Source organism: Bombina bombina, chromosome 4 (genome assembly GCF_027579735.1).
Source record: "Bombina bombina isolate aBomBom1 chromosome 4, aBomBom1.pri, whole genome shotgun sequence".
Taxonomy (NCBI): domain Eukaryota; kingdom Metazoa; phylum Chordata; class Amphibia; order Anura; family Bombinatoridae; genus Bombina; species Bombina bombina.
This window is the reverse complement of record NC_069502.1, coordinates 59,631,822-59,659,360: the sequence shown is the minus strand read 5'-3', so window position 1 is coordinate 59,659,360 and position 27,539 is coordinate 59,631,822. Positions and strand designations below refer to the sequence as shown.

Here is a 27,539-nt window from a genome sequence, read left to right as displayed (position 1 = left end):
GTGAAGACGACTCAAGGTAGGATGATCTTCAGGGGATTAGTGTTAGGTTATTTTAAGGGGGGTTTGGGTTAGATTAGGGGTATGTGGGTGGTGGGTTTTAATGTTGGGGGGTTGTATTTTTCTTTTACAGGCAAAAGAGCTGAATTATTTGGGGCATGCCCCACAAAAGGCCCTTTTAAGGGCTGGTAAGGTAAAAGAGCTTTGAACTTTTTTAATTTAGAATAGGGTAGGGCATTTTTTTATTTTGGGGGGGTTTGTTATTTTATTAGGGGGCTTAGATTAGGTGTAATTAGATTAAAATTGTTGTAATATTTTTTAAATGTTTGTAACCTATTTTTTTTATTTTTTGTAACAGCTTTTTTTCTTTTTTGTACTTTAGTTAGTTTATGTAATTGTATTTAATTGTAGTTATTTGTAGTTAATTTATTTAATTTATTTAATGATAGTGTAGTGTTAGGTTTAATTGTAACTTAGGTTAGGATTTATTTTACAGGTAATTTTGTATTTCTTTTAGCTAGGTAGTTATTAAATAGTTAATAACTATTTAATAACTATTCTAACTAGCTAAAATAAATACAAAGTTACCTGTAAAATAAATATAATTCCTAAAATAGCTACAATGTAATTATTAATTACATTGTAGCTATCTTAGGGTTTATTTTACAGGTAAGTATTTAGTTTTAAATAGGAATAATTTATTAAAGTATAGTGTAGTGTTAGGTGTAATTGTAACTTAGGTTAGTTTTTATTTTACAGGTTAATTTCTCTTTATTTTAGCTAGGTAAGCTATTAAATAGTTAATAACTATTTAATAGCTATTGTACCTAGTTAAAATAAATTGAAAGATGCCTGTAAAATAAAAATAAATCCTAAGATAGCTACAATATAATTATTAATTACATTGTAGCTATATTAGGGTTTATTTTAAAGGTATTTAGTTTTAAATAGGAATAATTTAGTTCATAATAGAAATATTATTTAGATTTATTAAATTAATATTTAAGTTAGGGGGTGTTAGGGTTAGTGTTAGACTTAGGTTTAGGGGTTAATAATTTTATTACAGTGGCGGCGGTGTAGTGGGGGGCAGGATAGGGGTTAATAAATTTATTATAGGTGGCGGCGGTATAGGGGGGGCAGGATAGGGGTTAATAAATTTAATATAGGTTGCGGCGGGGTCAGGGAGCGGCGGTTTAGGGGTTAAACTATTTATTTAGTTGCGGCGAGGTGCGGGATCAGCAGGATTTGGGTTAATAACTTTATTATAGAGGGCGACGGTATAGGGGGGCAGGATAGGGGTTACTAGGTATAATGTAGGTGGCAGCGGTGTCCGGGAGCGGCGGTTTAGGGGTTAATACATTTATAAGAGTTGCGGCGGGGTCTAGGAGCGGCAGTTTAGGGGTTAATACATTTATAAGAGTTGCGGCGGGGTCTAGGAGCGGCGGTTTAGGGGTTAAACTATTTATTTAGTTGCGGCGAGGTGCGGGATCAGCAGGATAGGGGTTAATAACTTTATTATAGAGGGCGACGGTATAGGGGGGGCAGGATAGGGGTTACTAGGTATAATGTAAGTGGCGACGGTATCCAGGAGCGGCGGTTTAGGGGTTAATACATTTATAAGAGTTGCGGCGGGGTCTAGGAGCGGCGGTTTAGGGGTTAGTAACTTTATTGAGTTTCGGGGGGCTCCGGGGGCGCCGGTATAGGGGGTAGAACAGTGTAGTTAGTGTGGGTGCTTAGTGACAGGCTAGCAATAAAGCTGTAAAAAAGCCGAAGAGCAGCGAGATCGGATGAGTGATAACTATCACAATCCGCTGCTCATCGCCCCATACTTGGTGCGCGGCTTTTTGACAGCTTTATTGATAACTTAGGCGAACGTATTCAGGTCCGCGGCGGCGATGGTAGGCGAGCTTAGGCGGGCGTATTAAACCGGCGAAGGCAGGAAAAGTAGACACGTTGATAACTACCCCCCATAGTTTATTAAAGTACTTATGCAAATTAACATAAAAATTAGTGTATGTATACTGAGTGTTAGTGAGGTGAGTGGATTATGTTAAATAAATATCATATATCTATCTTTTTAAATTTAATTGTGTTTATCCTTCTCTTTATAGTGCAAACCAGAACTTAAAGGGACAGGGACAGAATCTGTTTTTAAAAGATAGATAATCCCTTTATTAACCATTCCCCAGTTTTGCATAACCAACACAGTTATATTTATATACTTTTTACCTCTGTGATTATCTTGTATCTAAGCCTCTGCAAACTGCCCCTTTATTTCAGTTATTTTCACAGACTTGCAGTTTAGCCAATCAGTGCTGGCTCCCAGATAACTTCACGTGCATGAGCACAGTGTTATCTATATGAAAAACATGAACTAACACCCTCTAGTGGTGAAAAACTGTTAAAATGCATTCTAAAAAGAGGTGGCCTTCAAGGTATAAGAAATTAGCATATGAACCTCCTAGGTTAAGCTTTCAACTAAGAATACCAAGAGAACAAAGCAAAATTGGTGATAAAAGTAAATTGGAAAATTGTTTAAAATTACATGCTTTATCTGAATCATGAAAGTTTATTTTGGACTAGACTGTCCCTTTAAAGTGACAGTGTCTTATTTAGAGCAACATGGCTCATATTTGCTTCATGTAATGAAGCTTAATATATTCTTAAATTAATTAACATAATACATTTAAAGTGACAGTGCATTATATGAAATTAACAGAGCAACATAGGCTCATATATCAAAACTTAAGGTGACATTATATCGTGACTCATATATCAAATATTTCTGCTACACATAATGGAGCTCTAACATATTAACAAAATAAATAACCAAGAATTATTTATTTGTGTGTGCTACTTGCTAATGAAATAGATGAGTGTATATATTAGACAAAGGCTGCTATTCTAATGTCCTTATTAAGGCCCCAATGATTATAGGTTCTCAGTGTATGTATCCACCAGAGTTCTCTTCTGTCTAGCTCATGTTCTATTTGTCCTCCTCTCCAATGTGTGGATACTTTTTCTATTCCTATCAGAAGAAAATTATTTTTATCAAATTTTGGCAAGTGTTGAAATGAAGGGGTACTCCATGGTCATCATGTTTTTTTATCTATTTTGTTAAGATGTTCTAGGATACGTGTTTTCAGAAACCTTGTTGTTTGACCTAAATATTGAACCTTACAATTACACTGAAGTAAATATATGACATTGGTAGTCTTACAGGTAATGAAATGTTTAATCGTATATGTTTTACCTGTGACAAATGAAGTGAATGATTTGTTTGTCCTTATAGTGTAGTTGCAGCCTTTGCAACGGCCGAATGTATAGAAACCTTTCAGGTTTGAGATTGTCAAGGGGATTGTGGGGGCCATACCCTACAAATACATATAAAGTTTTAAATTATCATCCGAAAAAATAATTCAGTAAAGAATTATGTGAAATGTTGACAAAAGCACTAGACAGAGAAATTATATCTGAGCAAGAATATTGTTTTCTATATTAAACAGACTCAAAAACTCCAATTTTAATTTTTTTGCCAAAATTACATAAAGATCCTATTAATAAACCCGGACGTCTCCTTATTAGTGGGATTGATTCCCTAACTTCTAATTTGTCAGCTTTCATTGATTTTCTGTTACAGCCATATGCACAAAATTCTAAATCATATCTGAAAGACACTACACATGCACTCAACATAATTAATCAAATTAAATGGGAACCCAAATTTCTTTGGGCTACCATGGATGTTACTTCTTTATACTCCATAATAGACCATAGAAAAGGCATAGCGACGGTTAGATGGAAGTTAACCCAAGATTCCAATTTATCAGACTCTCTTCTAGAATTTATCATTATGGCCATTGAATTTATGTTAACACATAACTATTTTTGGTTTGATAATCAACAATATTTACAAATTCGCGGTACCGCCATGGGCACCAGGTTCGCCCCGAGCTACGCCAATATTTATATGGACCACTTTGAACATCTTTATGCGTGGTCCTATGACGTGACCGGGGCGAGCCTGGTGACAAGGCGGAGATACATCGATGATATACTGTGTGTTTGGAAGGGGGGTTCAGAACCCTTACAAGCATTTGTTTCTATGATAAATAACAATGACATGAACATCATATTAACACCTGAAGTACATGAAACCGAGGCCACCTTCCTAGACATATCCATCATAGTAATAGATGGCTCTATTCACACTAGAACTCATTTCAAAAAATGTGATGTAAACACATATATTAAACATGACAGTCAACACCATCCTACATGCTTGAAAGTGATACCAAAGGGCCAATTCCAGCATATAAGATGTAATTGTAATAGAATTGAGGATTATGAAGAACAGTCACAAATGTTAAAAAGGAGATTTCTGCAAAAAGGATATAAAGCTAAAGATCTAGAACAAGACAGACAGACAGTGAATAACTTGGATCGAGATAAATTACTAAATAGTTGTAAACTAACACCAACAACTCAACAATCATTTCCAAGATTCATCACTACTTACAATTCTGGACACAACCAGATTAAAAATATTTTTAAGAAACACTGGCATGTTCTACAAAGTGATGAAATCTTGGAAAAGATTATACCCCCTACCCCAAAATTTCTTTCAGAATAGGCAACAATTTTAAACAAAAGTTAGCTCCTTTATTAATAAAGGATATGGCCCCCACAATCCCCTTAACAATCTTAAACCTGAAAGGTTTCTATACATACAACTACTACAACTGCAACTACACTAAAAGGACACACAAATCATTCACTTCATTTGTCACAGGTAAAACATATACGATTAAACATTTCAATACCTGTAAGACTACCAATGCCATATATTTACTTCAGTGTAATTGTAGGGTTCAATATTTAGGTCAAACAACAAGGTTTCTGAAAACACGTATCCTAGAACATCTTAACAAAATAGATAAAAAAACATGATGACCATGGAGTACCCCTTCATTGCAACACTTGCAAAAATTTGATAAAAATAATTTTCTTTGGATAGGAATAGAAAAGGTATCCACACTTTGGAGAGGAGGACAAATAGAACTGAGCTAGAATGAGCTAGACAGAAGAGAACTCTGGTGGATACATACACTGAGAACCTATAATCATTGGGGCCTTAATAAGGACATTAGAATAGCAGCCTTTGTCTAATATATACACTCATCTAGTTCATTAGCAAGCAGCACACACAAATAAATAATTCTTGGTTATTTATTTTGTTAATATGTTAGAGCTCCATTATGTGTAGCAGAAAGATTTGATATATGGGTCACGATACAATGTCACCTTAAGTTTTGATATATGAGCCTATGGTGCTCTATTAATTTCATATAATGCGCTGTCACTTTAAATGTATTATGTTAATTCATTTAAGAACATGGGGCGCGATCCGATATAGGTCATAGTTTTCGGCGCAAGCGAGGAAACCCGCACCGCCCGTAATTTCACCTCACAACTCAACCTATCCAATATACTACGCCATCAGATGCTAAACTGGCATAAGTAGGAAAACCTGAGATCAACTAAAATGTGCGCAAATACACATTTTAGTCATCGCAAGTACTTACGCCAGTATTTTCTTCACGTAAAGTCTCAATAAAGTGTAGTTTTATGCAAATTAGCCTACGAATCGTAAAAAACAACGGCCAATTCTAAAAGATGCGCCACGTAATTACGCCATTCAAAATTCATACATAAACCCATACGCAGCAGCCATTTTCTTTAGTGTGTTTGGTTGGTTCTTGGAGCTACAGCACACTACAGTGAGTAGAGAGTAGTGAGAGAGGAGCATTTCATTAAGTTAGTTAGGTCAGATTGTTAGATTGGTAAGCCTGTACATTTACTTACACTTTTTTTTTTACATATTGCACACATTTTGCATACACACATATACAAAATACACAACACTTTTTTTTCTAACACCTCACACATTTTATTTATCTTTTACAGTGTGATAGGCTGAGTGTTTGGTTGTGATTGTGTGTGATTGAAGTGGGAGTGAGTGTGAGTGTGTGAGTGTGTGTAGTTTGAGGATGACAGGGAGAGCTAGGGCGGGGGGGAGGAGGGAAGGGGAGTTGCAGGGAGAGGATTATGGACAGGAGGAGCAGCAGGGTCCCCGTCAGGGAGTGAGTGGAAGGGGGAGAGTTAGAAGGGAGGATGGAAGTGGGGTTGCCCCAAGGTCAGGCACACTCAGAAGAGGGACAGAGGGTGCACATGGGGATAAGAAGGGGAAAGGAGGGAGAGGATAGGGAGGAACCCACACCAGGGACATCCCAGGGAGGGAGCCAGGCTGCCCAGGACGAGGAGCGCATGAGGTGCCCCAACTTCTCTTTTGCAGAAAACCTTGCGCTAGTCCAGGCCGTCCTGGAGAACCACACCACCCTCTTTGGCCAAGAGAAGGGCAAAGGAGTTGCCCGAAGGTGGAAAGATGCATGGCTGAGGGTCGAGGAGGCAGTCAAAGGCGTGGCCCAGCAGAGGAGGAATGTGGATGGGCTCAAGAAAAGGTGGAATGACTGCAAGAGGCGGGTCAAGGAGAAAATGGGCCAAGAAGCCATGCAGCCGAGAGAAACAGGTGGTGGTCCTCACCATGAGGTGGAATATAATGAGTGGCAGGAGCTCATTCGCAGGTCCCTGAGCGTCACAGCAGTCCGTGGACTTCCAGGGGCTCATGACTCAGGGACTGCAACATCAGCACAGCATGCTGGTGAGTAACATCCCACACACCAGTATTATATGTAATTGAGATATAACATCTTTTAATGTCACACATTCATGTACACAATGAGGAACATGGTATTTGGCCTACTAACAAAAACATCTACAATTAGATTTCACATTAAAGGGACATTAAACCAAAGCTTTTATTTCATTATTCAGATAGAGAATACAGTTTTATACAACATCCCAATTTACTTCTATTATGTAATTTGCTTTATTATTTTGTTATTCTTTGTTTATTGTATGTTTATTGTATGTTGTTAAATATCAATACACATGGGTGAGCCAATCACATGAGGCATTGATGTGCAGCCACCAATCAGCAGCTTCTGAGCCTATCTAGATATGCTTTCAGCTAAGAATATCAAGAGAATGAAGCAAATTAGGTAATGGAAGTAAATTACAAAGTTGTTTAAAATTGCGTGCTCTAGCTGAATCATGAAAGAATAAAAATGGGTTTAATGTCCATTTAATGCTACTTAACACATTGAAATTCATGATATGAGGTGGAATAGTGAAATACTAACATGTCTCGGAGTAACACAGGCCACAAGCCACATGTAGAGTTTTCAGTAAATGGACACTATAGCCATCACAATACTTTTAGCTCAAGAAAGCACGTTATGTGCCTACATCAGGCTAAAGGAAATTGTGTCACCATAGTGTCACTTAAAGAACACATTTTCTCCATCGCTGACTTGTACACAGAACTATTGTATGTAACACATACATGTATACTTTGCATATTCAAATCCCTCATATCACAAATCACAATGTGCACATGCATGTTATAGAGTTTGACATGAGAATGAGTATAGGCCCTAGCATGTATCAATGTACATTGTATGCCCACATGGATATATATATGATTGTACTAATACCTCTCATTTGACTCCTCCACAGAACCTCCTGTCACCAGGGTGCAAACGGCCATGCATCCACTGCAACCACCAGGCCAGAGGATGGCTCCAGCACATCCAGCAGGCCAGAGGATGGCTCCACCACAACCACCAGGCCAGAGAATCCCTCAACAGTATGCTCCCAGGCATGAGGTGGGTTGGATTGCCTCTGTTGAGGACCCATATGTCATGCCACCAAGATTTGAAGAGGAGCCCTCGCAGGAGCCCTGGCCGGAGGACTATTCATTTGGTTATGAGGGGCAGCCAAAGCATCACCAAAGGGTAGATGTCTTTACCCCCCCCCCCCCCCATCCCAATATCAGGCCAGTCAGGACTTTTACCACCAGGACATACAAACTGGTCAGGCTGAGTGGTCGCACACCAGTCGTCAATGGGACTACCAGTCCACCCGGAGAGCTCCACCATCTGCTTCCCTTGGAAGAGCTCCAGCATATGAAGAGGAGCATATAGCTGTGGTAGTTCCTCCTGAGGCACCAGCCAGCATAGTTCCTCCTGAGGCACCAGCCAGCATAATTCCTGCTGAGGCACCAGCCAGCATAGTTCCTGATGAGGCACCAGCCAGCATAGTTCCTGATGAGGCAACAGCCAGCATAGTTCCTGATGAGGCACCAGCCAGCATTGTTCCAGATGCAACAGCAGCTACAGGTGAACCTGCGCCTATAATTCCTGCTGGTGAAGAGCCTTTAGATCCTCTGACTTCTGCCCTGGGCGACGAATACATTGCCCTCCAGAGGAGGCAAACATCAACCTGCGAGAGGCTCACATCAACCTGCGAGAGAATGCAGAGAGACCAACGCAGGTTTTACAGGAGCCAACAGACTTTACTACAGCGTTCCATTGAGCTGCAACGGGACATGGCAGCATCTTTAAGTGGTATCATCCAGAACCAATCTCAGATGCTGAGAGTTATTTTGGACATGCAGATGCAGAGTGACAACAGATGGCGGGAACAAAACCAACTGTTGGGTGTGTTGGTGGAGCATTTCACACACCAGCAGGACATTGCCTCCAGCCTCTCATCTGTGGCCAGCACTCCTGCAGAATCCTCTGAATCAACACAACCCAGGAGAGGCAGGAGAGCCACTCCAGGCACCTCAGCCCCCTCATCTAAGAAGCCTAAAAAAAATAAATATTGTTATATTTCATCCTAAATCTTGTCCTCTGTTATTTACCATATAATTGTCATCCACATCCATGTGAGGGGTGTTTTAGTACACTAATATTTTTTAAAAATATAATAAGGCCTGTGTGGAAATGGCCCTGAAAAGGTAATATCATCATATTTATGACATATTCATGTTCTCTAAACCACATCACATAGTTGTGTATGAAGGGTACATATAGTGATATTCACTTTTAAGATGTAAATCAAGGTTTCTCACATCCAATAGAAATTGACCCATGTGCAGAGATAGGCACAAGCCAAGGCTGTGGTGGACATTTTCTAAGGTAAAGACTTTTAGTGAAGGACACCTTGCCTATCCCTGCACATGGGTATATATATCTAAATAATAATGTTTTTACAGAAGGTGTGAACATAAGGTATAAACATCCATTTTCATTCCTCTAAATGATAGTCAATAAATCATAGTGACCAAAACATGAATTGAACTAATGATATATTTTCAGTAATTAGGGTGGTTAAGGGAATGGGGGTGGGATGTAGTAGTTTCACTTACATGCAGTGGAACTCCGCAGTATGTAATTCGATGATCAGCTGCAGCAGGGGCAGCACCATCACCATGGACCTCAGCAGCCACTATAGAATCAGCATGTGTAGACAGAACAACATGGGATTGTAGGGCTTCCAGCACCCCTTGTGCCCATGATTGACCCCTTGTGCCCCATGATGACCCCTTGTGCCCCATGATTGACCCCTTGTGCCCCATGATGACCCCTTGTGCCCCATGATGCACCCCTTGTGCCCCATGATGCACCCCTTGTGCCCCCTGATTGACGCCTTGTGCCCCATGATGCACCCCTTGTGCCCCATGATGACCCCTTGTGCCCTATGATGACCCCTTGTGCCCCATGATGACCCCTTTGTGATTAGTATGACAAACTTGCAGGGGCAGGAATAATAAATGCTTTGAAGAGGTTAACTATTTGTGATCAAGCTGCTGATATGTATGTTGTTAAGCATGCACTTGTTAGGCCTTCAGAGAGTTATGTTGGTTTCTAAGTCAGTGCAAGGGTTGCAGCGCCTTCAATTTATGGCGAGATGAGAATGGAGTAGATTTTCTGAAATCTGCGCACGTAAGTCCTTACGCCGTATATTGGATACCAAACTGCGCGTGTTTTGTATGTCAGTCTATGGGCCAAAAAACAACGGGCGAAGGCAGAAATATACGTGCGTAACTTCTAAGTTACGCCGTATATAGGATACCAAACCCGCGCAAATATTGGCGTCGCCGGCTTTTGCGGGCGACGATTTATATCGGATCGAGGCCATATTAAGCTTCATTACATGAAGCAAATATGAGCCATGTTGCTCTAAATAAGACACTGTCACTTTAAGTTCTGGTTTGCACTATAAAGAGAAAGATAAACACAATTACATTTAAAAAGATAGATATATGATATTTATTTAACATAATCCACTCACCTCACTAACACTCATTACACATACACTAATTTTTATGTTAATTTGCATAAGTACTTTAATAAACTATATATGGAAGAAATGTTTGATTTATAAGTAATGTTGTTTTAAGATATAATGCACTGTCACTATAAGTCATTTTAATTTATTGTAAAGAGAAGAATAAACCTTATGAGTTTTACTATAAATTAAATTTAAATGACATGCATGTCTGTTCGTGATGTAGATTTTGGTGACAATGAAAAATTACTCATTTGTTTTTATAAAGATAAAAAGTAAACCTTATTTTTGCCATTTATAACAGGATAATAATTTCTTGCTATATATGTCTTTGGTATTTAGGATTTTGTGTAAAGAATCTGTTGTACAGACAATGTTATGCATTAAGAACAAATACTGTTCATTTGTTTATTTTATTTCACCGAAATTACACAATAGATGATCATATATTTATGAACAATCTCTGGATATTTACGTCACTCGAGACTTCGGCCCCCCCCTTTTTTCATCTACCAAATTGGACCCGAAACGGAACTGTTCTGTAACATATACCAGCCAAGTTATGATAGGCTGGCGAAAACACGTGACGTTAAACAGGATGGAATCCGGAACTCTCTGCACAAAACACCAGTACTTTCCAGATAGGTTGGGGAAAGCACGTGATTTCAAATCGGACCTGAAATGGAACTCCTTACACCATACTACTCGTTTGAGGACTTTTAATGACGGATTATTTTTATTGGTTATTTTACAATAGGGCTTATCTCATTGGTTAATCATTATGTTCATACCAAACTATCGAAATATAAATAAAACTAAACAAAAGCAACGGCATATCAAAAATTATAACTTTGCAATGCATTATATATTTAGTTAGGGATGACCATAATATATATAGGATGCTTTATAAACTAATAATTGTTATAATAATTCCGATTGTTTTTTGTGAATCTAATTTCCTGTTGACACAGGAAATTGGAACAAAATACATCTGTATTTAAACCGGCTCAGAGTCACAGCTCATCAAACTTTTCAACTGTTTTAACGTGTTTTAAAAAATTGCTCTTGATAAAGACGTTTACAGACGTTAAAACAGGTAGAGCTAATAAATATATTTTTAAAAACTAAATGGGAATATTTTTCCTTCTTTTGCTGTGACCGCCGGAAGCTCAATATTGATGAACCTTATTGAAATCTCACTCAAGCATCAAGAAAGGACATCTGAAGGAGATACTCCTAACAAGCGGATATTATGCAACTTAAGGTTTTACACCCCGTAGCCTTCTACTCCAGGACATTGACACCTGCTAAAATTAATTATACCATAGGGGACAAGGAATTGTTGGCCATAAAAGCTGCCCTCGAGACCTGGCGCCATCTCCTAGAAGGAACAAAACTACCTTTTACCATATACACCGACCATAAAAACCTTGAATACCTTTGGAAAAATAAGACTTTGTCTGCAAGACAAGTTAGGTGGTCACTTTTTTTTGATCGATTCGATTTCATAATCACACACAGGCCAGCCCACAGAAACATTAAAGCGGATTCCTTGTCACGCCTCTCTGACTCACGATCTGAAGAATCTAACTTTAGACCAATAATACCTGCTGAAAAGATAATCGCTCTGACCACTACTCCTGAGGGACAATTTTTAAAGGCATTACAAGACAATCATACTATACCACATTCCGAAGTAATTCAAGAACCATCAGGATTGTATTTCCACAATGGTATATTATATATACCCCCATCTCTACGAATGTCCATTTTAAAACAAACCCATGATGCGCAAACATCGGGACATCTTGGTATCCAAAAAACAATTGAATTGATTGCAAAATCATATTGGTGGCTCAAGTATAAAGCAACCATTTACAAATATGTACTCTCCTGCGAATCATGTGCTAGAACAAAAACAGAAATCTTAAGCCAGCAGGATTACTAAGACCACTGCCGATACCTGACAAACCTTGGTCAACTGTGGCTCTCGATTTTATTGTCGAATTACCTATATCCCATTCTCATAATACAATAATGATCGTAGTCGACCATCTAACAAAAATGGCACATTTTATACCTCTTAAAGGGTTACCTACTGCATCACAGACTGCAGACATTTATATTAATCACATTATGAAATCACATGGATTACCCATCACAATGATCAGCGACAGAGGCACTCAGTTCACTTCAAAATTTTGGAGGCAACTATGCAAGTCATTAAAGATTGACTCAAGATTATCAACAGCATACCACCCGCAAACAAATGGCCTCACTGAATGAGTGAATCAGATTTTGGAACAGTATATCAGATGTTATATAACCCATTTGCAGAATGATTGGCTTGATTTGTTGCCATTAGCTGAATTCTCATATAATAATTCTTTAAATACTTCTACTAAGATGAGTACTTTTTTTTGCGGCTTATGGATTCCACCCGCAAAGTATCCCAAACTCCTTCTTCCAAATGAATTGTCCGGCAGTACACAACTACATTGAAGCTATACGCATGAATTTAGCTCAACTTAAGGATCACTTAACTGAAGCCAAAACCAAACAAAAATTCTATTATGATAAAAAAACATTGTGAATTTCGGATCTAGTCTGGTTGTTGACAAAACATCTACGACTAAAGGTTCCATCTAAGAAACTTGCTTCACAATTTGTTGGTCCATTCCCTATGTCCTGAATTGTGAATCCCACGACTGTGACTCACAAGTTACCTGCTCATTATGCTGTACATCCAACTTTTCATGTTTCTCTGTTAAAACCTTATATAAAAGATCAAGACCCTAATAGAAAGAAACCCCCAGGACCTCCAGTCAATGTGGATGGGCACGAGGAATTTGAGGTAGAACAGATCTTAGATTCTCGCAGGAAATATGGTGGAATTCAGTATCTCATACGTTGGAAAGGCTATGGTCCTGATGATGATTCCTAGATTCCTACAACTGATTTACATGCTCCTCAGTTGAAGAGGGCTTTTCACACCCGTTAACCTTCAAAACCTGCACGTTGAATACTCAGAGAGTATTCGTAAGGAGGGGACTGTTATATATCTGGCTTCTCCTTTAAGGTAACCATCTTGGTTATGTTTTACCCTATTTAACATAACCATTTGCACTGATTCCTTGCTTGATTATTTGCTCATTGCCTAAGGGTAAGATTTCCTCCTATCAAGCCTGTATAAAGAACATTTCTTATTCTCTGATATTTGTCACGTATATGAACTCTAAATTCAAATGTATTTCCACGTACCTGAACTCTGCTCAAGTGCAACATTCACAGGTGTCTTGCTACTCCTCCTCCTCACACATCTAGCCAGATTCTGCCTGCTACTCCTGGAACTCAATTCGGTATCAAACAACTGTCAGCTCTCCCTGGAATCACTCAGACTAACTGCTCCAGGCACCGGTACCGCTAAGACTTTAAGTTGTACACAAATTCCTTTAACCATATTAATATTCTTAACATATACTTGAAGGATTTCTTTATTTTTGATTCAATTTCCATTTTTGCAAGTATTTTATCTTGAGTTTGTATTTGCATGGTACCTTTTATTTTTTCTGCTTAGTTTTTGTATGAACAATACCTGTCTATTAAAATATAATCTAGGAGTTAAACTTTGCTGCCATTCCAACTAAACTCCAATTAAGATTATACTTAGATATTTTTAGTCAATGCTTTAGATTTGTAACAAACAGTTACAAATTTAAAGCAACATCAACGCTTTGTTTAGTACAACATTAATTCTCAATATTTCTGTTGTCCAATACTCACCCACAAAACTTTAATATAAGGCAATAAATTAGTTGCCTAGCGAAATATTGCAATATCTCTGGGGTAATGCCGCACAAAAGGCCCTTTTAAAGGCTATAGTCAGTTTAGTGTAGGCTAGGGTTTTTTATTTGGGTGGGGGTTATTTTGATATGGCTATAAGATATGGAGCAATTCGTTTTTATTTTTGATAATTTATTTTTTTATTTTTTGTAATTTAGTTTTTTTTGGGGAATTTACTAAATTTATTTTATTGTAATGTTAGGTTTTAGTGTAGTGTAACTAAGGCCTAGATTTGGAGTTTGGCGGTAGCCGTGAAAACCAGCGTTAGAGGCTCCTAACGCTGGTTTTAGGCTACCGCCGGTATTTGGAGTCATTCAAAAAAGGGTCTAACGCTCACTTTTCAGCCGCGACTTTTCCATACCGCAAATCCCCTTACGTCAATTGCGTATCCTATCTTTTCAAAGGGATCTTTCTAACTCCGGTATTTAGAGTTGTGTCTGAAGTGAGCGTTAGAAATCTAACGACAAAACTCCAGCCGCAGAAAAAAGTCAGTAGTTAAGAGCTTTCTGGGCTAACGCCGGTTTATAAAGCTCTTAACTACTGTGCTCTAAAGTACACTAACACCCATAAACTACCTATGTACCCCTAAACCGAGGTCCCCCCACATCGCCGACACTCGATTAAATTTTTTTAACCCCTAATCTGCCGACCGCCACCTACGTTATACTTATGTACCCCTAATCTGCTGCCCCTAACACCGCCGACCCCTATATTATATTTATTAACCTCTAACCTGCCCCCCACAACGTTGCAGCCAGCTACCTACAATAATTAACCCCTAATCTGCCGACCGCAAAGAGCCGCCACCTACATTATAGCTATGTACCCCTAATCTGCTGCCCCTAACACCGCCAACCCCTATATTATATTTATTAACCCCTAACCTGCCCCCCACAACGTCGCAGCCAGCTACCTACAATAATTAACCCCTAATCTGCCGACCGCAAAGAGCCGCCACCTACATTATAGCTATGTACCCCTAATCTGCTGCCCCTAACACCGCCGACCCCTATATTATATTTATTAACCCCTAATCTGCCCCCCTCAATGTCGCCTCCACCTGCCTACACTTATTAACCCCTAATCTGCCGAGCGGACCGCACCGCTACTATAATAAAGTTATTAACCCCTAATCCGCCTCACTAACCCTATAATAAATAGTATTAACCCCTAATCTGCCCTCCCTAACATCGCCGACACCTAACTTCAATTATTAACCCCTAATCTGCCGACTGGAGCTCACCGCTATTCTAATAAATGTATTAACCCCTAAAGCTAAGTCTAACCCTAACACTAACACCCCCCTAAGTTTAATATAATTTTAATCTAACGAAATTAATTAACTCTTATTAAATAAATTATTCCTATTTAAAGCTAAATACTTAGCTGTAAAATAAATCCTAATATAGCTACAATATAAATTATAATGATATTATAGCTATTTTAGGATTAATATTTATTTTACAGGTAACTTTGTATTTATTTTAACCAGGTACAATAGCTATTACATAGTTAAGAATTATTTAATATCTAAAATAGTTAAAATAATTACAAATTTACCTGTAAAATAAATCCTAACCTAAGTTACAATTAAACCTAACACTACACTATCAATAAATTAATTAAATAAAATACCTATAATTATCTACAATTAAACCTAACACTACACTATCAATAAATAAATTAAATACAATTCCTACAAATAAATACAATGAAATAAAGTACAAAAAATAAAAAAGAACTAAGTTACAAAAAATAAAAAAATATTTACAAACATTAGAAATATATTACAACAATTTTAAACTAATTACACCTACTCTAAGCCCCCTAATAAAATAACAAAGCCCCCCAAAATAAAAAAATGCCCTACCCTATTCTAAATTACTAAAGTTCAAAGCTCTTTTACCTTACCAGCCCTGAACAGGGCCCTTTGCGGGGCATGCCCCAAGAAGTTCAGCTCTTTTGCCTGTAAAAAAAAACATACAATACCCCCCCCCCCAACATTACAACCCACTACCCACATACCCCTAATCTAACCCAAACCCCCCTTAAATAAACCTAACACTAAGCCCCTGAAGATCTCCCTACCTTGAGTCGTCTTCACCCAGCCGAGCCAAATTCTTCATCAAAGCGGAGCAAGAAGAGGTCCTCCATCCGGTAGAAGTCTTCATCCAAGCGGGGCAGAAGAGGTCTTCCATCCGATTGAAGTCTTCATCCAAGAGGCATCTTCTATCGTCATCCATCCGGAGCGGAGCGGCAGCATCCTGAAGACCTCCGACGCGGAACATCCATCCTGGCCGACGACTGAACGACGAATGACGGTTCCTTTAAATGACGTCATCCAAGATGGCGTCCCTCGAATTCCGATTGGCTGATAGGATTCTATCAGCCAATCGGAATTAAGGTAGGAATATTCTGATTGGCTGATGGAATCAGCCAATCAGAATCAAGTTCAATCCGATAGGCTGATCCAATCAGCCAATCAGATTGAGCTCGCATTCTATTGGCTGTTCCGATACGCGGGTCGTTACCGACAAAACTCTAAATCTAGCCGTATTAGTTATATTGTAGCTAGCTTAGGTTTTATTTTATAGGTAAGTTTGTATTTAGTTTTAAATAGGTATTATTTAGTTAATAATTGTAACTTTAATTTATCTGTATTTTAATTATGTTAAAGTTAGGGGGTGTTAGGCTTAGCGTTACATTAGGGTTAGGGTTATGCTTAGGGTTAGGGTTACGTTAGGGTTTGGTTTAGGGGTTAATATATTTATTTAGTGATGTGGGAGGCCAGAGGTTTAGGGGTTAATAACTTTAGTATAATAGCGGTGACATTGGGAGCGCCAGATTAGGGGTTAATAATTGTATGCAGGGTGGCAGTGATGATAGGGGCAGCAGATGAGGGGTTAATAAATTTATGTAAGGGGCGGAGATGTTAGGAGAAGCAGATTAGGGGTTAATAAATGTATGTAGGTGGTGGCGATGCTAGGGACAGCAGATTAGGGGTTAATAAATTTATGTAGGGGGCGGCGATGTTAGGGGCAGCAGATTAGGGGTTAATAACTGTAATGTAGGTGACGGAAATGTTGGGGGCAGCAAATTAGGGGTGTATAACTGTAATATAGGTGGCGGTGATGTTGGGGTGGCAGATTAGGGGTGTTTAGACTTGGGGTTTATGTTAGGGTGCTAGGTTTAAACATAACTTTTATTTCCCCCATAGACATCAATGGTGCTGCATTATGGAGCTTTTCATTCCGCGATCACAGGTGTTAGACTTTTGTTTGCCGGCTCTCCCCATTGATGTCTATGGGGAAAACGTGCACAAGCACATCAAAGCAGCGCTTGTTTTCAGTGCGGTATGGAGCTCAAAGCAACCATATCGCCCGCACAAACCTGCTTTTTTTCAACTCGTAATATCAGCGCTATAGGGAGGTGAAATAACGCCGAAAATGTTGTGGTTGTTAATTTCCCTATAGCGCTCAAAATTCGTAATCTCGCTGAATGTTATAGAAATACACTGCGAAATACACGCAGTACCTGATGCACGCAAAAAGCTTACTTACTAGCAGACGCCCAGATTATGAGTTTTGAGCGCTATAGGGAAAGTAAAGACCGCAGCATTTTCGGCGGTATTTCACTCCCTATAGCGCTGGTATTATGAGTTTACAAAAAGCAGGCGTTTGCGGGCGATATGGCTGCGTTGAGCTCCATACCGCACACAAATACCAATGCTGCTTTGAGCTGCTTTTACGTGCTCGTGCACAATTTCCCCATAGACTTCAATGGGGAGAGCCAGCTTAAAAAAGGCCTAACACCTGTGATCGTGAAACTAAAAGCTCCGTAACACAGCCCTATTGATGTCTATGGGGAAATACAAATGTATGTTTAAACCTAACACCCTAACATAAACCCAAGTCTTAACACCCCTAATCTGCTGCCCCTAACATCGCCGCAACCTACATTACACATATTAACCCCTAATCTGCCACCCCCAATGTTGTCGCCACCTACCTACACTTATTAACCCCTAATCTGCTGCCCCTAACATCGCCGCCACCTACCTACACTTATTAAGCCCTAATCTGCTGCCCCCAATGTCTTTGATACTATACTAAAGTTATTAACCCCTAAACCTCTGGCCTCCCACATCACTACATAAATATATTAACCTCTAAACCTAACCCTAAGCATAACCCTAACCCTAACACCCCCTAACTTAAATATAATTAAATTAAATCTAAATTAAACTTACAATTGTTACCTAATTAATCCTTATTTAAAACGAAATATATACTTACCTGTAAAATAACACCTAAGCTAGCTACAATATAACTAATAGTTATATTGTAGCTACCTTAGGTTTTATTTTTATTTCACAGACAAGTTTGTATTTATTTTAACTAGGTAGACTAGTTAGTAAATAGTTATTAACTATTTACTAACTACCAAGTTAAAATAAATACAAAGTTACCTGTAAAATAAAACCTAACCTGCCTTACAGTAAAACCTAACATTACAATACAATTAAATAAATTAAATTAATGAAATAAAATTATCTAAGTTACAAAAAAAATAAACACTAAATTACACAAAATAAAAAACGAAATGATAAAAAAATAAACGAATTACACCTAATCTAATAGCCCTATCAAAATAAAAAATCCCCCCCAAAATAATAAAACCCCTAGCCTAAACTAAACTGCCAATAGCCCTTAAAAGTGCCTTTTGCGGGGCATTGCCCCAAAGATAACAGCTCTTTTACCTGTAAAACAAAATACAAACAACCCCCAACAGTAAAACTCCCTACAAACACATCCAACCCCCCCAAATAAAAGTATATCTAAAAAAACCTAAGCTAACTATTGCCCTGAAAAGGGCATTTTAATGGGCATTGCCCTTAAAATGGCATTTAGCTCTTTTACAAAGTGCCCAAACCCTAATCTAAAAATAAAACCCACCCAATAAACCCTTAAAAAAACTAACACCAACCCCAGACGATCCACTTACAGTTTTGGAAGACCAGACATCCATCCTCATCCAGCCGGCTAAGTCCTCATCCAAGCAGGAAGAAGTCCTCATCGAAGCCCGCAGAAGGCTTCATCCAAGCGGGAAGAAGTCCTCATCGAAGCCAGCAGAAGTCCTCCTCGAAGCCAGCAGAAGTCTTCATCCAAGCGGCAAGAAGTCTTCATCCAGACAGCATCTTCTATCTTCATCCATCTGGCGCAGAGTGGGTCCATCTTGAAGACATCCGGTGCGGAGCATCCTCTTCATACAGTCGCCGCCGTACACTGAAGGGTCCTTTTAAGGGATGTCATCCAAGATGGCGTCCCTTGAATTTCGATTAGCTTATTTACTTTAATAGATAAGGGTGAGGCTTTTTCTCAATCCCTACTAGAAGCCCTCATTACGGTTATTCCAAGGCAGATAAACCAGTCACCCAGGCGGGGAGCTACAGACCTATTTCACTGCTAAATATTGACTTAAAGAATTATGCTAAAATACTTGCAAATCGTATGAACACTATCTTACCAAATATTATACACCCGGATCAGGTGGGATTTGTCAAAGGGAGGGAGGCAAAGGACAATACTATTAGAGTTTTGCATTCTTTGCAGGCTTCACATGATAATAAGACCCCTCTCACTCTCCTATCAACTCACGCAGAGAAGGCCTTTGACAGGGTAAACTGGCACTTTGTGTGGGGAGCCCTGTCGAAGTTTGGTGTCTCCAAAACTTTTCTTACCAGAATTCGGGCACTATACTCAAAGCCACAAGCAAGGGTTCAGGTAAACGGCACTGTTTCACAATCCTTTTCCATAACAAACGGTACCCGTCAAGGCTGCCCGCTATCACCACTATTATTTGCTATAACGATTGAGCTCTTGGCCATAAAAATCAGAGAAAACGTAGATATCCTTGGTATACAATATAAACTCATTACCCAAAAATGCCTGTTGTTCGCTGATAATGTGATCCTCACCCTTCGATCTCCCTCTACTACCCTCCCTGCTCTGATACAGACTCTAGAAGCCTATGGACAAGTATCTAACTTTTCCATTAACATTGGCGTTACTTCAATTCTGATTGGCTGATATAATTCTACCAGCCAATCGGAATTAAGGTAGAAAAAATCCTTTTGGTTGATGCAATCAGCCAATAGGATTGAACTTTAATCCTATTGGCTGATCCAATCAACCAATATGAATGAGCTTGCATTCTATTCTGCCCATCTAGAGGACCACTTTTGCCCATCTGGAGGACCACTTCTGCCGGCTTCGTTGAGGACATCTTGCCACTTGGATGAAGACTTCTCCCGGTAAGTGAATCTTCGGGGGTTAGTGTTAGGATTTTTTAAGGGTGTATTGGGTGGGTTTTATTTTTTAGGTTAGGGCTTTGGGCAGCAATAGAGCTAAATGCCCTTTTAAGGGCAATGTCCATCCAAATGCCCTTTTCAGGGCAATGGGGAGCTTAGGTTTTTTAGTTAGGGTTTTATTTGGGGGGGTTGGTTGTGTGGGTGGTGGGTTTTATTGTTGGGAGGTATTTGTATTTTTTATTTACAGGTAAAAGAGCTGATTTCTCTGGGGCAATGCTCCGCAAAAGGCCCTTTTAAGGGCCATTGATAGTTTAATTTAGGCTAGGTTTTTTTTTATTTTGGGGGGGCTTTTTTATTTTGATAGGGCTCTTAGATTAGGTGTAATTAGTTTAAATATCTTGTAATTTGTTTTTTATTTTCTGTAATTTAGTGTGTTTTTTGTAATTTAGCTAATTGTATTTAATCTATTTAATTGTATTTAATTTTGGTAAGTTATTTAATTGTAGTGTAGTGTTAGGTGTTAGTGTAACTTAGGTTTTATTTTACAGGTAAATTTGTATTTATTTTAGCTAGGTAGTTATTAAATGGTTAATAACTATTTAGTAACTATTCTACCTATTTAAAATAAATGCAAACTTGTTTGTAATATAAAAATAAACCCTAAGCTAGCTACAATGTAGGTAGGTTGCAGCAACATTGGGGGAGGGAGATTAGGGGTTAAAAATATAATGTATGTGTCGGCAATGTTGGAGGCAGCAGATTAGTGGTTATTAAATATAATGTAGGTGTCAGCAATGTCGGGGGCGGCAGATTAGGGGTTAATAAGTGTAAGATTAGGGGTGTTTAGAATCAGGGTTCATGTTAGGGTGTTAGGTGTAAACATAACTTTAGTTTCCCCATAGGAATCAATGGGGCTGCGTTACTGAGTTTTACGCTGCTTTTTTGCAGGTGTTAGACTTTTTCTCAGCCAGCTCTCCCCATTGATGTCTATGGGGAAATCGTGCACGAGCACGTACAACCAGCTCACCGCTCACTTAAGCAGCCCTGGTATTGGAGTGCAGTGTGGAGCTCAATGTTGCTCTACGCTCACTTCTTGCCTTTTAACGCCGGGTTTGTAAAAACCTGTAATACCAGCGCTGCAGGGAAGTGAGCAGTGAGAAAAAACTGCACATTAGCACCACAGCTCATAACGCAAGACTCGTAATCTACCCGTAAGTTTTACTGATTACACAGGGGCATGCACTAAGTAACCCACCTTACATATTCAGTCTAGCCCCCTGTGATTGTATGTATGATTTTGATTTACAGAAATGAAATAAGCACTAACAAGTATTACAAATATAAATAAAAATGTTTTTATATTTAAAATGATCTAATCATTTCTCACCTTACTAAGACTTTGCTATTACCTGAGAGAAGTATGGGGACCATATAATGGCCTTGTCATCTATGTAAAGATGGTCTGTATCATCATGGTAAAAAAAGCCAACAGGAACTGTTTTCATGGTTTTGTTTGGCAACATGTAAATATTCAGGATATCAAATTTCCCTGGAGGGTTTCCTTTATCATCAAAGTGCATTTCCTCTTCACCGGTGATTTTAAAGTGCACCTTCTTCATGTAATTGTTTAGCTAAAAAAAAGTGCAATTAGTTTTAATATGTAAAATAGACGTAAAATAATTGGTTAAAGGGACAGTCTACACCTTGGTCATCTTAAAGTCTTACCTTAGATTAAGCTGCAAATAGGCTCCAGCAGCTTTTCTATATCATGCAGCAGGAACATTAAAAACGTTATTTTAAATGAATATTGTTTCTGGCCACATTGAAATGGCTGCCAAGCTCAGCCCACTGATGACATCACTACCTGGGCTGCATCTAGGCACTCTGCTGAATAGCATTGACAGTCTTGAATTCAACTAGTGAGCCTTTTGTGATTGGATGCCATATGCAGCCCAGATCATGATGTCATCAGTGGGCTGAGCGTGGCAGCCATTTTAAAGTGGCCAGAAACAATATTCATTTTAAAATAACTTTTTTTATCATTCCTGCTGCATGATATAGAAAAGGTGCAGGAAGCTATTTGCAGCTTAATCTAAGGTAAGACTTTAAGGTGATTAAGGTGTAGACGGTCCCTTTAAGGAACACCCACAATGTTATATCTCTGTAGAAATGATATTTCCTCTGTATCATATGGACAACACTTGCTGTTATTGGGGTTCCAGCTATTGACCAGAGGAAGTACATAGGGATTTGTGAGTAACCTTGAAGCTGAGAAATTAAAGAGCATTACTAAAGATATCACACTAGGATCTTGTTCCTTTATTTTTCCCTTTTCTCTTGACATTTTTCCATTCTGCTCTCTTGTGTCATGTTTGTGTCAGGTTTTACATTGACGTTGAATCAGTCATCAGTCACACAAAGTTTTAAACACATTTATTAACCCCTACACTACCGGGAATTTCAGAGGAAGACTTGCCCACAATACCGAAGAATCTTTAGTATTTATGCTATAACTCCATTTAAACTGAAATAGAACCTTGTTTGTTTTGATTTACCTATCAAAACTATATATATATTTTAATTGGACAACCCTAGATATTGATATGGGCCCAAATGCGATCATATATAAAAAAAAACATTAACTTTATCACAAATTTTGTGTTTCTCACTAAAATTATTTCCATACCGCTTGTGCAATTATGAAACAAATGGTTGTAAAAGCTTCTCTGGGATCCCCTTCGGAAATAGTAGACATGCATGGCTTTGCAATTGCTTTTTGGTAATTAGAAAGCCCCTATTTGCAGCTCCGTACCACAGTTCTTAAACTCCTGGCATTGAAGGGGTTAATTAGTTAGCTGGTAATAGTATTGTAATACAGGGATTACCCTCCCTCCTAACACCTCCCTCCACCCTGATCCATCCCACCCCCCACCCACTTTCCTCACCACCATGTTAAGTACTGGCAGAATGTCTACCAATATGAAGGTTTAGGTATTCTTCTCATTTTTTTGTTATTAATTAGTTGTATTTTTTTTATTTTCTGAAGTTTAGGATCCCCCCCTTACCCTCACACTTCCTGATCCCTCCAAAACAGCTCTCTAACCTTCCCCCCTCCCAATGGTCTCTGCCATTTTAGGGCTATATTACAAGGGAGGTGAAAACGGTTTTGTGGAAGCGATATCATGTTTTTGCGAGCCTTTTCAATTGCCCTGATTTTACAAGTTGAGGACAATCGCGATGTGCGCTACAATTCTTACAGTGATCTCAGAGCTGTGGTTAACTTTTTGCGAAACTATAACATTGCATAAAACACTTCAAAAAGACATTACAAAGTACGGTTACACTCATAATATCAGCATCTAATAACATTATTTTCTAAACATTTTGCACAAAAAAGTTATAAGGGCTCAACAATATGAGATCTTGGGTGTTATAAAAAAAAGCCACCAAAGTACTTTTACATAGAGATACATACAGATAGGTTACTGATAGGCAAATATTTGCACCATAAAATCTCCACAAATGTGTCTTATGCAGATAAAAGTTTTTGGTGAGTAGCAGGATAATATTAGTACCAGAATGACCAAAATTTCACTCTTAAGGAAGCGGATACCTTGTGGAACAGTTCCATAACACAGTTACTTGAGGTCCTAAAATAGGATAGTGCAATGGCAAAGAGAATATTTGTACCTTTAACTTCTGTACCTCTGCAGAGTCGGTACTGAGGATCGACTGTAGGTTTGTGGATTCGCCGCGAGTTCACCCCACGTGACTTTGGCGTCTGACGTCACAGGTGACACTCGGGGTGCTCGTCTCGCTCCAAACAAACCAATTCGCTGCAATAAGAGGGATCCGCTCATCCACTGTAAATTAGTGTTAGCCTCTTAGTGAAGGTAAATCAGTGCTGCCGCCTGCACTTAGTGCTATGCACGCAGGCAGTGAATATTAAGCAGAGTCAGGAACAAATTAATAACCTGGGTTATAGTAATCCTGTAGAATATAGCCAGAGTGTTGAGTGTAGTCAGTGGTCACAACATACAAGGCGTTTCGCTCTATCAAAGAGCTTTATCAAGATAAGTGTGACCATATCTTCATCTTCCTTTTAAAGGGATAACTGGGTCCTTATTGGTTTATTCTTAATTAGCCTGAATTAAGCTGGTAATCTTAGTTACTTGTATTCTTTTAGGCTTTGCTACTCAAATACTGCATATTTAAGGTGGATTATTTAGATGTATTGTAGATACCATTCTTTCTGTAAAACCTTACGTTGTAAATGCTGATGTTAAAAATCATACATATAAAAACAATCATACATATAAAAAACATACATATACAAACAATCATACATATAAAAACAAATTTCTCTCATAATGTTGAACCAAACGGTGTCTAAGCAGCAATCATTTAAATATCAGTGTCTCTCTAATTCAACTATGTAAAAGTTAATATATATATATATAATAAAAGCAGAAGGAAGCGCACTCCAAAGGGCTTGTATTTAAATATTCACCTTTATTGTGAACGTTTTCAAACTTATAGAGCTCGTCCTCAGACAGGCAAGATATGAACAGTTACACTTACCACCACCATGACTAAATACCCATTCTACCGCAACGTCACGCTCTACACGTTGGACACACCCCCCAGCGGGGAGCTGTCGGCCGTGTCAGTGTGGCGAAGAAATAGGAACCCCAGTGACATGTCAAAAACATTACATTAAAAGCAAGTCAACCGTAAATGATAGATACAAAGCAGGGTATGACAAATGGTAATGCAATTATAGAGCAGCAAGTAAACTGCAGTAATAGCGTCACCATGGTGACAATACAACAAACTCATACATTGGTCAGTGCACTTAAGCCAATCAAGGCTAACAATAACATGCTAAACTGTCAAATCTTAGGCAGTGAGAATTGCCATTAACAACGAAATAGAAAAAGCAAACATAATATGTGTGATTGTCTTGTTAAGAGAGCTCAGAGCTACAGAGCCGGGTGAAGATCAACCCGAAAACCAAAAAACACGAAAGTAATTCTGAGTGCCCAAACAGCCGACGATCACCATAGCAACCGCCAAACAACGGCGGTGACGAGTAAAATTGGAAGCCAATAGGAGAGAGAGCGATCAATATAGAAAATAGTACAAAAGGGATGCTAATCAATCAGCCAGTATGCGAACGTCAGTATGGGGGAGTTCAAACAAAAGATTAAGGTGGACAAACATTGTCCTTTGCGCAGTTTGCACAAGGCAGACAGCTTGAACCCACAAATAGCTGACGGACTATATGAAATGAAAGGGTACCACCAGAACCAGCCTGTAGGGGAATGTGACAAAAATCACAAAATTAGTATGTATAGAATATTGATAAGACAATAATATGGGATGAAAACTAATATTTACTTTTCAAAACAAAAGGGTCAAGGTAACCATGAGTCCCATTTCAGAGACCAAAAAGAAAAGAATAAACAAAACAATAAAACTATGTCAAAATCACAAATGAAATATTAAATAATAAAAAATAATTATTGGTATAAAAAGTAATCCATTATAAAGAGGCAGAAATTGGGCATATAAGATGGAAATGACCAATATCAAATGACATTAGGGTAACATGACAGAGAAAATAAGCAAAAGGAAATAACCATACATAATGGATAGTGGCTCTCAATAAACATAATGAATAGATTATGGCTCTCTATAGGGCATACTGGTGTATCTAAAGAAACACCTGCCAATCCAGCGGGACTCCCTCTGTAGTAATAATTTGTTGCGATCACCTCCCCTACTCAGGGGTGGAATGTGATCTATTATGGTGTATTTCAGATCGGAAACCCTGTGTTGGCAATCCACAAAGTGACGTGCTACCGGCTGTTCAGATTCTCCTCGTTTGAGGGCAGTCCGAATGGCGGAGCGATGATTTGCCATCCGCGTTCTCAGATCATCAGAAGTTTTGCCCACATAGTACAGACCACAGGGGCAGTGTAACAGGTACACAATGTGGGTCATGGTACATGTAAGGCGGTGCTTGTGTCTATATATCTGGCGTCTATGTGGGTGCGTGAAAGATGACCCTGTAATCAGTCCATTACAGGTTACGCATCCCAGACAGCGGAAGACTCCTGTTTTTTTATTTGTCTCCAACCAAGTTGACTGACGGTAGCAATCCATTGGATCTGTTTTGATCAGAAAGTCACGCAGGGATCTCGATCTGCGGAACCCCAATCGTGGAGTAGACATTTGAGTAAAAGGGAGAGCTTTATCAGACTTCAGGATATTCCAGTGTTTCTGAAGTACCCCTGTAATTGCATTCTTGTCTCCCGTGTACGTGGTGACAAAGGTCATCCGTTGGTCTGTCCTTTCTTTATGTGATCCCGAGGGTAGATCTAAAGTGGATCGCTATGTAGATATCAACTCCTCGGGGTATTCCCTCATTTTGAACCTAGATGACATCTCGTCCAGTTGTTGGAGTTTGTTCACTTCCTCAGTGTTGTTCCTAGCAACCCGTAGTAGTTGGGACTTCGGCAGTGATCTTTTTGTTGCTGGAGGATGGCAGCTTGTATAATGTAACAGAGAGTTCCTATCTGTGCTCTTCCGAAACAAGGTAGAGTGTATTCTGTTCTGTTTCTTGTATAGGCGTAGGTCCAGGAAGTCCACTTGTGTCCTGTCGAATTGGATCTTGAACTGTAAAGCAGGATTAGCCATATTAAGCTGTTCAAACCATTCCTCCAACTCCATTTGTGACCCAGACCAGAAAAGAAGCAGGTCATCAATGTATCTTCTAAAGAAAATAATTTTTTCATGCTTGAAGAGATCTGTTCCAAATTCCTCGAACCACGCCATAAATAAATTAGCGTACAATGGGGCCACATTCGACCCCATCGCTGTTCCCGTTAGTTGTAGGAAAAACTTCTGTTCAAACCTAAAATAATTTGTGGTTAAGAAAATCTGCAATAGATAGAGTAGGACTTCAGATGGAGGTCCTATGTATGGGATTCTTGATAGATGGAATTCAACTGCCTTTAAACCCTCTGTGTGTGGGATCACGGTATAAAGGCTTGTGACATCAAGTGTCACAAGCAAAACATTCTCATCCAAGGGACCCCAATCCCTAAGTATGGTCAACAGAGTAGAT

General features: G+C 38.9%; 1 protein-coding gene across 1 annotated transcript in view; it reads right to left on the bottom strand.

Moving 5' to 3' along the window:
* Window positions 1-26,749, bottom strand: part of LOC128656867 (vomeronasal type-2 receptor 26-like) — a 52,835-nt gene extending 26,086 nt beyond the window's left edge. Inside the window, exons 1-3 of the mRNA XM_053711032.1 lie at window positions 26,504-26,749; window positions 21,817-22,038; window positions 10,120-10,182 (exon numbers count right to left, since the gene is read on the bottom strand). Of these exons, the coding sequence (XP_053567007.1) occupies window positions 10,120-10,182; window positions 21,817-22,038; window positions 26,504-26,749 (531 nt within the window). The remainder of the gene's footprint in view (window positions 1-10,119; window positions 10,183-21,816; window positions 22,039-26,503) is intronic.
* Between the last annotated feature and the right edge of the window lie 790 nt (window positions 26,750-27,539).